Source organism: Dermacentor andersoni, chromosome 10 (genome assembly GCF_023375885.2).
Source record: "Dermacentor andersoni chromosome 10, qqDerAnde1_hic_scaffold, whole genome shotgun sequence".
Classification (NCBI taxonomy): Eukaryota; Metazoa; Arthropoda; class Arachnida; order Ixodida; family Ixodidae; genus Dermacentor; species Dermacentor andersoni.
The window spans coordinates 780153-791732 of record NC_092823.1 but is presented as its reverse complement, the minus strand read 5'-3'; the positions used below and the strand labels follow the sequence as shown (position 1 = coordinate 791732).

The 11580-nt window shown below is 44.3% G+C and overlaps 1 protein-coding gene across 1 annotated transcript; it reads left to right on the top strand.

Moving 5' to 3' along the window:
* Nucleotides 1–523: 523 nt before the first annotated feature.
* LOC140213551 (uncharacterized) lies at nt 524–9977 on the top strand. Its single transcript, XM_072284784.1, has 4 exons — nt 524–1534; nt 1847–1988; nt 6045–6169; nt 9773–9977. The coding sequence occupies exons 1-4, from the start codon at nt 1373–1375 to the stop codon at nt 9926–9928; spliced, it is 585 nt and encodes a 194-aa protein (XP_072140885.1). The 5' UTR covers nt 524–1372; the 3' UTR covers nt 9929–9977.
* The last annotated feature ends 1603 nt before the right edge of the window (nt 9978–11580 follow it).

Sequence of the window (11580 nt, the reverse complement as noted above, 5' to 3'; positions counted from 1 at the left end):
GCCCGTTATTATGGACACTCATGATAGCAGGGGGGCTATTCTGCAAGAGTCCACCTAGTGGACTGTCCACTTCGGCCTGACGTCATCAGATGCGCGTTCTGTTGTTCTGAACTTCGGCGAGTGCTGACGTCATCAAAAGGGAATCCGAACTTGCACTAAAATGAAGTGGAAGACTGCGTACCCGAAGAGCGTAGTGCCCGGGGCGCCCTGGAACTCACCCGTGACAACGTAAATCGAATGAAATGCCGTTTAGCCGTTTGCTATTAGTTTCGGTTGTGGTTTGCCGAGTGAAGATATGAGACGAGCTTGGCCGCGTGACTGGTAACAACATAATGTGTCTGAAAATTTTATTTTCGTCATCTTTTTGTACGGTATAGCGGCGTTTCACTTTGTTCTGGCATTGTAAACTGCAATTGCTAGTTTGCCACCACAGGGCCACGTATCGAACCGAAACTCAAGATGGCAGCTGTTTGAAATGAATGAAACAGACCACAAACCGTCGCTTACCGAGCATCCCCGTAAACTGACGGCAGCACAGTATGTCTTGTTGGTAGTTGCTGTCTTGGTGCATTCGCTGACACTAGTGTTGGAACTGAAGTGCAAAATGACAGCGTCTACGCTTGCAGTGAATAGTTGACGCACGATCGTCGGCCACTGAGCGTGGGTAATCCCTGTAAAGTAGCGGTGGCAGTACGTCGTGTTGATGGTTGCTGTCTCGGAGAGTTCTCCTATAGTACTGCTGAAATTGTTGTCAATGGACGCGCACCAGACGATGTATGCCTGGTCGTCACGACTGCGATGCTTCGAGAGAACTTGCAACTCGAATCGCGTCTAGTACCACACCGACAACTGTATCGTCTGCTGCGTCGACGAAATATGACATTCAACGGTAAGTCGCGGCGTTGAACAGACGGCAGTGATGTTGACTGCGCATAATAATCTTTATGCAGGCCCACAAGTTCAAGAAGAGCGTACTGCAAAGCGTTTATTCATGATGCTGAATAAAAGATACGTTTTCCTGAATATTTTCTACCCCTCTGCAGTCAAGCTTCCAGACGACAGTGTTTGTCCATCACAGCGCCATGGCACCACGGGACATTGGCCTCACATAAACCATCGGCAACAGGAAATTATAATCAACTTTATGGAACGAAATCCCCGCTTAGTTAAATCATCAGGAGATCGGGACCCAAAATTCACAGCTCAAAGAAAAAAGGAAATGTGGGAGGAGCTCGAAAATTTGCTAAACGATGCCGGCCCTCCCACAAAGCCCGTGGTGCACTGGCGTTGCTGGTGGAATAGATTTGTAAGTCGGGCCAGGGCGGACGCAGGAAACCTCTCCGCCGAGATGAAGTAAGTAAACCAGGCGTGCATGCGTTACGGTAACGTCTGTTTCGAGCGTTTACGCAAACCACATTGCAGGTCTACCGGCGGTGGACTTCTTGGGAGCGCCAAGGGCCGAGTGCTCGCCCTACTCGGCCCTGCAAGCACCGTACCGGCGCGGCCTGCGCCCTTCGTGAGCAGCCACTGCGAAGTGAGGATCTCCCTTGTATATTTGTATTCCTTTAGAAAAGCCAGGATTGGCAGTTAGAAACCTTCACCTGTCCTGTTGCCTTGTTTAAGCAGTAAGGAAGGGCATAATGAGATTTTGTAAATAAAACTAGTAGGCAATAAACAATGCTGGAGCACAAGTTTCCATTACAATTAAATGAAGGCCTTGGAGGCAAGCTGTACCTAAATAGAGCAAAGCCTACTGGATTGCACAATATGCTTCACCTTTTGTAACTATTGTGACCAGTGTCTGCATCTCTTAAGCTTAACAATTTATTTTTTTTCTTAAATGCAGAGCGACTCCCAGCAACCACACACCTCAGCTGTGACTGAGGTGTCACAGCCAGGCGACACCTCAGTCTCTGCAGCCTCAGCACCTCAGCAGCAACCACCATCTGCGAGCACCGGCGCTACAGGAAGAAGGTGTACTGCCAGCCGTAAGTGTGTGGTGTGTGAACGTAATTGCGACGTCACGCCAAAAATGTGTGCATTGAATGTCAACATAGCTGTAATAGTGATATAGAAGTTCCTTGTACTGGTCACTGCAGATGAAAGGCACCTTGCAGTACTTTATGCATGTGAGACAAACATGTCAAGTGAAGAAAGGAGACCACACAGAGAAGGTATACTCAAGAGAGGTACTACAACCAACTGATTTTATTGCTGCTTGGTCAGTACCGGTGTACACACAGAGGCACAGCAAGGCAAAAAAGAAAGTAAGCACAAAAACCCTGAGCATGTGTTGGTGGGCTAATTCATTAAGCATGGTTACAAAGACTGCGCCGAATAAAACAACACACGAAGAAGGGGGACGTGCTGTCTCGTGTCCCCCTTCTTCGTGTGTTGTTTTATTCGGCGCCATCTTTGTAAACAAAAACCCTGTAGATCACCAAATAAGTTAACGTGGCATTTGCTTGTTGCGTGCACATGTTGACATTTATTTTTCTAGCTAGGAACCTATACCTCATGACACAAGTAAATTACGCAAAGGTTCTGTGTGTACTGTGTGTGCGCAGTGTATGTGTACTGGTTAGTGGTATGTCAAAAAATTGCAGTAACCTTCATAGCAGTGTTGTGATGAAGAGACTACGCAAAACCTATTCTTTTTTTTTAATTCGGGACACGATAGATTGAATGTAATGCCCTGAAATAAAAGCTGCAATCGTTACAAAAATGAGAAAGGAAGACACACTTTTCACATGTGTCTAATGTTGCTTGTCCCCGTCTCCCACGGTGTTATCATACATTACTTACCGATATGGGCAATTATACACGCTTGATAGCAAGTGTTTAAATGCGAAAGGCACGTAAAGTTTATTTGTCCACGTGGCGTATTGGTTAATAGGAAAACTGAAGGCATACAAGGAGCACTTGTTCGGACAGCACTCTAACCTAGTGGAACTGCTCATGAACGCTATACACACACACACCGAAACAGCACTGAGGAAAAGGTGTGTCAGCAAGGCATGCCATACATTTTTTGCACGTATATTTGCTATTGCTATCCTGAAGCAGTAAGATGTGCACCTACTTGTAACGATGCATATGTGGTACGTCGTTATGCTGCAATCTCAGAATTTCACACCATGGCAGTGATTTGATAACCTATTCTTTTTGCGTTTTGGGAGATCAACTTTATGGAACAGGACATGTAGTAACGCACCACTGTAAACTTGTTGACCACTAGATGCTTGGTAAAGGTCCAAGCATTCGCATTGGCAAGGCAGTTATGTTTGGAAATTTCACCTGGAGCCACACGTGCTTTTTTCATTTCCTGTAATTTCTTTACAGACCGCAAAGTAGGAATATTACATAAAGGGCAATAACATTTGAACAAAACAAGCCTGCTCATATGTGAACATGCGGTGCGAGGAGCCCGAGTGGATGTAAAATGCAATTGGGTGAGGCGTCTGAGTAATGCATGCAAGAGTCTTGGTCATTAGTGGGTATGTTATACGCTATGCGTGTGCTTGAGGCAACTTCATGTTTCACCTACTCTCAGCTGTGCAGCAGATTGTTTAGCTTTCAGCTTTAATTGGAGTGGTGAAGAGTCGAACAAACTGAACGCATACTTCATGGATACTCTGTTATTGAATGTTAACGCTACGTATGTTGTACATAATAAGTGCAAATGGATGTTGTATGGTTCAGGTAGTTTGGATATTTAGTAATGAGGCAATGCATGAATAAAGAATTTGTCCAGAAAGGTTTTTAACTGTGAGCAGAACAAAGGCCACTGTGAAAAACCGCTTCGAATGTATGTAGTATTATTGGTGGGCAGACAAACCTAACGCATGGGAGATGCCCACAAAAAGGCAACAAAAATTGAATGAAGGCAACAACTACAGCACACTGTGAATGTACACCTGCATGCTATGTATTCGTTGAATGCTTGAAAACATATTGCACACTTTCAGTCATGCATGTGCGATTACCTAGTGGCTTGCTAACAAAGCTCGCCTATGCATGAAGCTAGGAGTGTATTCTAGGGGGCCAATGTCACTTCTGTTAACTGGCACAGCTTCATATGGAAAAGTAATTTTGGACAACTTGCACAAATCTGAAGTGAAATTGTCAAGACTGAAATGCAACAAATGTAATTATGCAAATGCCATGTCACACAACACATACATACAGTCCAGCCAAATGAATACTTGCATGACATCATGTGATGTGGTTGCTGGCTGAGCACTCGTGAATGGCTGTTTCTCTCTAAGAGGGGTACAGAAAAGAAAGATTAAAGAAGAACGAGAAACTTACTATGTACCTGAACTGTGCATGCTATTATCGACTGCTGGGGAATAGGATTTTGTGGGAAGTCGATATATTACAAGAAACGTTAAATGCACAATGCAAACGCTGCAATCCACATAAAAGAAACGATGAGCTGCATTAGTTGTGTGGCTGTAAAAGGAACTGTAATTTCCATTTTAACACGTTTCTATAACGATTCCAAGGTTTATGCTCCTCATGTGAGACCATGTGAGACCAACTTATTGGAATTGCATCTAACACTGTTGCATGGATAGCATCTTACCTCGCACACAGATCACAATATGTATCAGTAAACAATAATGAGTCAGAGAGCCTTGAAGTCTTTTCCGGTGTGCCACAGGGGTCCGTGCTGGGGCCATTGCTCTTTCTTGTGTATGTCAACGACATCCCATCATGTGTTGAGCCTAACGTAACCGTACGCCTTTTTGCAGATGATTGTGTTGTCTACACAACTGTTCGGTCTGTGGATGATCAAATTAAGCTAAACACCTCACTAAACAGCATTGCCAACTGGTGTGATAGGTGGGGAATGAAGTTCAACATCAGTAAAACAGCATGCATCACTTTTACACATAAAAAGGTACCTAACATGTTCACTTACAACATAAGAGGCACGGCTATAATAAGATCAGATACTGTAAAATATTTGGGTGTGACATTCTCGAGCTCGCTCAAATGGGACACTCATATTGACATCACATGTGCAAAGGCATTTAAGCAGCTCAATTTCTTACGTCGGAAATTGGCAACAGCACCATCCGATGTCAAATTAACTGCGTATAAAACCCTCGTTCAGCCAATACTTGAGTATGCCAGCATTGTATGGTCCCCGCAGCAGTCTTACCTCATTGATAAACTTGATAGAATACAGCGCATGGCACTCCGTTTTATTTATTCCAGATACTCTCCGTACGACAGCGTCACTGCTTTACGTGAACAAGCACATATCCCGACTCTAATATCAGGACGGCGTATCGCTGCCTTGAAGTTTCTTTTCCTTCTTTATCACGGGCACATAAATATTGATAAAACAAAGTACATTAGGCCACCCTTCCAACATTCGGAAAGAACAAATCACCGTAAGTGCATCAGACAGTTTTCTGCGCGTTGCAACACATTTAAATATTCATTTTTTCCATCTGCAATTGAAGCCTGGAACCGCCTGCCGGAACCAATTGCACATGTTGACTCCATCGAAGTATTTGCAACCAAGATACGTGCACTTTTTTATGATTAGGTCTGTTTCCGATTATGTACTGCTTTGCTACAACGTTGCGCTGCGCAACTGTGTTTTGGCCGTTTCCCACCACATCTGAATTGTTCGTAGCTCTTACCACTTCCCTGTATTATATGCCTACTACTAATTGCTTTGGTCTGTCCTTTTGTTTGCGTGTTATATCTTTGAATTGTAATAATTGGCGTGTTTCATTGCTTTCTTCTGTTTTGACCAACAATGTTTCGTTGTTTTGATTGTGACCCACTCCTGTATGAGCCTGTAAATGGCTTACAGTATTGCTAAATAAATAAATAAATGAAGTATTCGTGTTTCAGGTATGAAATGTGTGCACAGTCAAGTACAAGGTGAAACCTGGTGCAGATGAATACTTGTATTACGTTTTGCTAATGCTGCCATAATTGCACTGCTCTTCCTTAAACAGCATAGTTACATTTTTTTAGTCGCGCAGCTTAGAAGCTAGTGTGCTCCTGAAATTATGCAGGGCCTCCAAGAGCTACATCAAGAGGCCGCTTGCTGCAGCAGGCTGTGGGGGACACCGCGAAAAGGGTCACCCTCGCAGCTGCGCGAAATGAGCTAGCCGAAAAATTATTGGAGGAGTCCCGCAAGGTAAAATGGCAGTGCTGATAGAGTGTGTACGTGTAATTCAACCCGAGCGAATGAATTTTTGCCGCAGCCGAGTGCAGATGTGTAGTTGGTGAATAGAAATGAAAACAGGGAAAAAGTTCCTACAATTTAGCATGTTAAGCAAACTAGTAACTCAAATGCAGAGACACAAGGAATGTATGTTACGAATGTATGAATCTTCATTATGTACGTAACATTTGACATGAGAAGTATTGACTATTGTCTAGGGGATTCTGAAATGTGTTGCGCTTTTCTAGACGGTATGAACATAACCTAATGTGCAAAACAAAGTTGCGCATCACAAGCAAGTTTATGCCCAGAAAAGTGGATTGAAGTCTTGTAACAAGCAGCTTGTAGTGCTTAGGCAGCCGTAATACCTTTTGTCACATGTAGTGCTGTTCAATACATTGTTATTCATGTACGCATAGCTAGCATAAAATGTACTGATTTCTGCAATACAAAGTGATGAACCCTTTCATTGTTGTTTTCCTTTCGGGCATGAAACACCCCCAGCGGTTTTTCTTTCTCAGAAATTGCAAACGAAATGCCAGTTTCTTTTTGTTTGTGCAGAAAGAAAAAAATATGATGCCACCTACAATGGCAAATGCTCCCTTTCTGTGGTCCTCAAATCACTGTCACACAAAAGCAATGTCAAAGAAACGCAGAAACACATCAGTGCGTCGACAGCACTGAAAGGGTTCAGGTGATAGCTTATCAGGACCTCACGGCCTCCAGTATGAGTTTTATACACACTTCTGTAATCAGTTGAAAAGCACTGTGATGCAGCTACATGTCATTTGCCAGACATATGGATAAGTGTAGCGTATCGAAACAGGGCGATGTTTATGTGAATTTTAGACACCTCATAATTTTCACCAACTACCCCCCCCCCTCCCCATGACCCCCTTTGGCATGGCTGAGAACCTTTCGTTATGAATAGCAATGTTGCACTTGCAACGGCCAAAATGCGAGATACTTCCTCCTGGCGTCAGGGGCCACATCATGCCTGTGACAACAGCAGTCTATCTAGTGGTTGTGCTTCCAAACATTGAAGCGTTATTACTGGCACATTCATTTAGAAAACATGTACATTTGACAGAAAATGCAAGATGTGCAATTGGAACAATACAAAACTGTTTTAACTAGCTGTTAGTTGCATACCAATGTGTGCATAAGCAACCCCACATATCACAATGTTACCTTGAAATTGAGTGCATTCGTTGCTTACCTATCGTCACAAGATAGGCACACTCTTAAGTGTGGTAACATAGCATTGTTTTACACTGCACATTTGTCATTCTGTGGTGGTGACCTAACATGTATTGTACATGTAACATTTCATTGATGTTTGCCTGCTTGCAACGTTTTCTTGGGTCTTGTACTCTGACCATGCAGTCCTGCTTGTATATGCACTCTGTGAACTTTTCCCGGGTCAAGCATTCTGTTGTCAGTGGCCCCTGAGAAATGTACCAACGCAGTTATACTGTGTCTCGTTTCAAATGCTCTCAAAAAATTTTGCTCTGCTCGCAAATGCGTCAAGATGCCATGCATATAGCTGAACATCTGTACCCAAGCATGCTTTTCATTCATCTATAACGACCGCTATAACTGTGCTGTAACCACACATCTGGCAATATCTGAATCTCATGTGAGAGTCCATAAGGTCAAGCAGCCATTGTCGTTTGCTTTGTAGCACTTCATCTATTTATTGTTATTTGTGACGTTATATGTGTCCGTAGCAGCACACAGCACATTTAAAAGATTTATGTCAATTATGATGACAGAAATCAGCATGGAGCGACATATGGTTGCATCAGAAAGTTTTACAAACATGGCGTTGACAAGAACTGAAAACCGGCAATGCTACATAACAAGAGAGACGGACGACCAGCACATGACAATGCGAGGTACAGCTGTAGTTTTTATGAAACGAGACACCCGAGCGCGTTGCTAGTAAGGCAAATGAATAGCACCAACAATATCAATACAAATAAACATGTCAGTTGCAAAGCAGTGACGGGGAAATTAGTAACATATATGAATCATTACAAACCGCACACTGTTAATGAATAAGTCCATTACAACGCATCACTGTTACCTGTAGAAATAGGAGGAAATTACATGACATCTGACTATCAATGCAATACATGCTTGCAGGTTTCGCAGAGAACTTGGCTAGCACAGGAACATGCATTCCATTTTAATTGTGGATCGAGAGCTATAGTGCAGTAGCAGAAATAGTTGCACCAAAACCTACAGGCAAAAGGTGGATAGTACAGAGCAGCCAAACGAAGCTACAAAAGCTTTGTTTCGCAGAACAGGCTTGCATATGTCCTGCGTCGTGAGGTTGACATTACATAGAGTGCATTGTTCACTTGTCTATGTATCTAACAATCAGACATGTTGCAGTGCCTACCCAACATTTCCCCCTCAGAAAACAATACGTTGGTACGTCCTTGCAGTGATGCAAGCAGTACCGAGATTGAGAGTGCACACATGCAAGTAGGAGTCACATTAGGCAAGCACTAGCAAGTTGACGTGATGTGCTGCCATTGCGACACTTCACCCAAATGCGGATGCAAACATCATTGGGCAACGTCACCATGGCGAAACAGCACTGGATGAAATCTATACAAGAGCAAGGTTGCGCCCAACCTACCACTAGGCATGCAGTCCATTCTTTCAGTATGTGAAACCAGCTGTCATTCTGCTGACCCAGAGGCACAGGCCAGACTTGCATGCCTGTCAAGTCATACCTGCACCACGCCAGATGATCAGTCGCCGAGACGCTATGCAAACGCTGCATTAGCCTGTCCAGGCTGGGCCGTAATTGACAAATTAAGCACATGCGAATTGCCACCTGTACAAAAAGCAGTTTTGTGCCGGTGGAGGCTAGCCATGTTCACTTACAATACATGGTTCAAGTGACAGCCCCACTAATGGTTCATTAGATTGTCTACACGTTTCGCATGCCTGGCTTTGACCCAACCATACTCTTGTGTTCCTAGTGCAATTGCATCCAGTGCTGCTTCACATTACCAGTTATCCTCACATATTCTTGTCGTCGTGATGGCAGCAGTCAGTGGCGTAGCTAGCTCGTCTGGCACCCGGGGCCTATAGGTCTTCTGTCACCCCCCCCTCCCCCCCGGCTGTTGTCGAAGAAGGCGAGGATATCAACAAGTTCCGGGTGTCTTCGGAAGTATATGACACCCCGCCCCCCCTCACTGGCCCCTTGCACCCGGGGCCCACGGCCCCCCGGCCCCCCCTGTTGCGACGCCACTGGCAGCAGTACATTTCATTAGAAGCGAGGCTGAATGAGTGCTGCTGCATGCTGGCAGAGTGAAAATAGTAGCCTCGTTCTGTCCGTTACATTTTCGCGAGATTTAATGACAGCAAGTCAGAACGTGGCAGCACGTTTGTTAGGCGGATGTGTACGAAAGAGCCCAAGTTTGGATGAATGTGTCGGTGCTAGTGGCATTGCATGGCCATGTGTTTTGCCGTCGAAGACGACCGCATGTTCAGCAAAACTCTGCCTTTCACAGTAACATGTGTAGAAGCATTGCTGATGAAAGATTTTTATTGCAGCAAACTGCTGAGCTGCAGGCGCTCAACGACCAGGTTGGCAGGCTGGCCGACGCAGTGGAGCGGCAGGCAGACGCCCTGGAACGGCAGCTGAGGCCAATTTCGGAGTTGGCCACAGTCATGGCCTCATTTATTGCAAATTATACGCCACAAGTTTAGTGTTGATTTCCAACTAATGTGTATGTATTAAAACTTCTTAAAAATACCAGCATATGTTTCAAGGTTTACTAGTAATGTAGTGTGGCAATGTCACAGGTGAAACTGCCCCAAATTATTTTTCAGCAATTCTTGGAGCAAGTAACATTGCGTGTTAGAGCAGTCTGGAGCAGACATAATTGTATTTTGGATCAATTTGGGGCAGAAAATATTCATTTTGGTGCAGTTTAGAGCAGGCCAATGTCAATTTTGGTGGAATAATGGAATTTACAGGGCACTTCGAAACCACATAGGTACAATAAAGACCAACACGAAAACATTACAGTATGTAAAGAGGCCGCATTGTGCATGTTTTTCTGCAGAAAGGCAAGAGCATTGGTGGCACTGATCTAACTACACATTCCCGTGCCAAAGCTGATAACTGCAATGTTATTAAATCGTGGCGCAATCAACGCGGTCACACAGACAGCTTCTAGTTCACGATATGTCACTGCAGTCGCAGAGAGCCGCGACCAACTCCGGGCTGGTGAAACTTCTAGCTATTCCAATCTGTTTTTACCGCAATAGCAATTATATGGACACTGTAGGCGCATTTGTGCCGTCGCTGTAGCCGTGATGTTCCAGATTAATTCCAGGGGAGATAACGACGTCGCCGTGTACTGTATGCTGTAAAGTATGTGCGAGTCAAAGCGTGTGAGGATGGGCCGACGATGCCATTTGACAAACTCAACATTTAATGAAGTACATTCTAATTACAACCTCCCAAGTGTCCGTACATGCGCCGGCCACTTGCAGGAAGCGCTGAAAAGTCCGCTGTTGTGAGTGCAAAAGTTCATGTGGGAGGCGCGTTGGCTAGGTGTGCAGCGTGTGAACAGCTGTTCCCCCCCCCCTTTTTTTTACATAGAATTCGCTCCCTGTTCATGGCACAATCCTCTCCAGATTTTTGTTTTTGGCGCAGTACGGAACAGGAATTCGCCTTTCTGTCAAGATGGTGCAATTGACAAAGGAGTTCCAGCTTTGCAATAATGTTGTGAGGTACCATGCACTTCCAGTGCTTTTCAAGTATGGATAGGCACCGCACAACTTTGTTGTGCCATTGGAGTAAAGAAAAAAGCCGATTTTTAAACTAATTCTTGCACCCTCACTGCCAACACAACATCACGTATACTTCGTGTAGATTGCACAAATGCATGCCAAAGCTATGAATTACATGCATTAGTAGTTTACGTCCGAGCCGCTAACTGCTGTCAACATTTCTTCCTACGCTCATGCTGAAAGGAAATACTAATAAAGTGTTACGCACGCACACTTCTTTGCAGTACATACGAGCATAACATGTCGAAAAAGTAAACCGCTCCTCGATGATGGGACACAAATGTGTGTCCGCCTCAGACAGCGGAAAAATCTCGTCATGTTAACGACTTCCAGCATAAATAAATCTCGATGTGTGTCACAATGTAACACACGTAGGAAACTAAAGGGAACATGATGAATATGGCCAATTATTCAAAGAGGACAAATTCTATTAAAAGAATTGCCGCACGACACCATTTGAGCAAGCACAGTAACAGCACAGCCCACATAGCATGTCTTCCAGTGCATACAGAACAACAAACTGTTGCCACAAAAGTTTGAGTGCGTTCCTTTACAGCTTA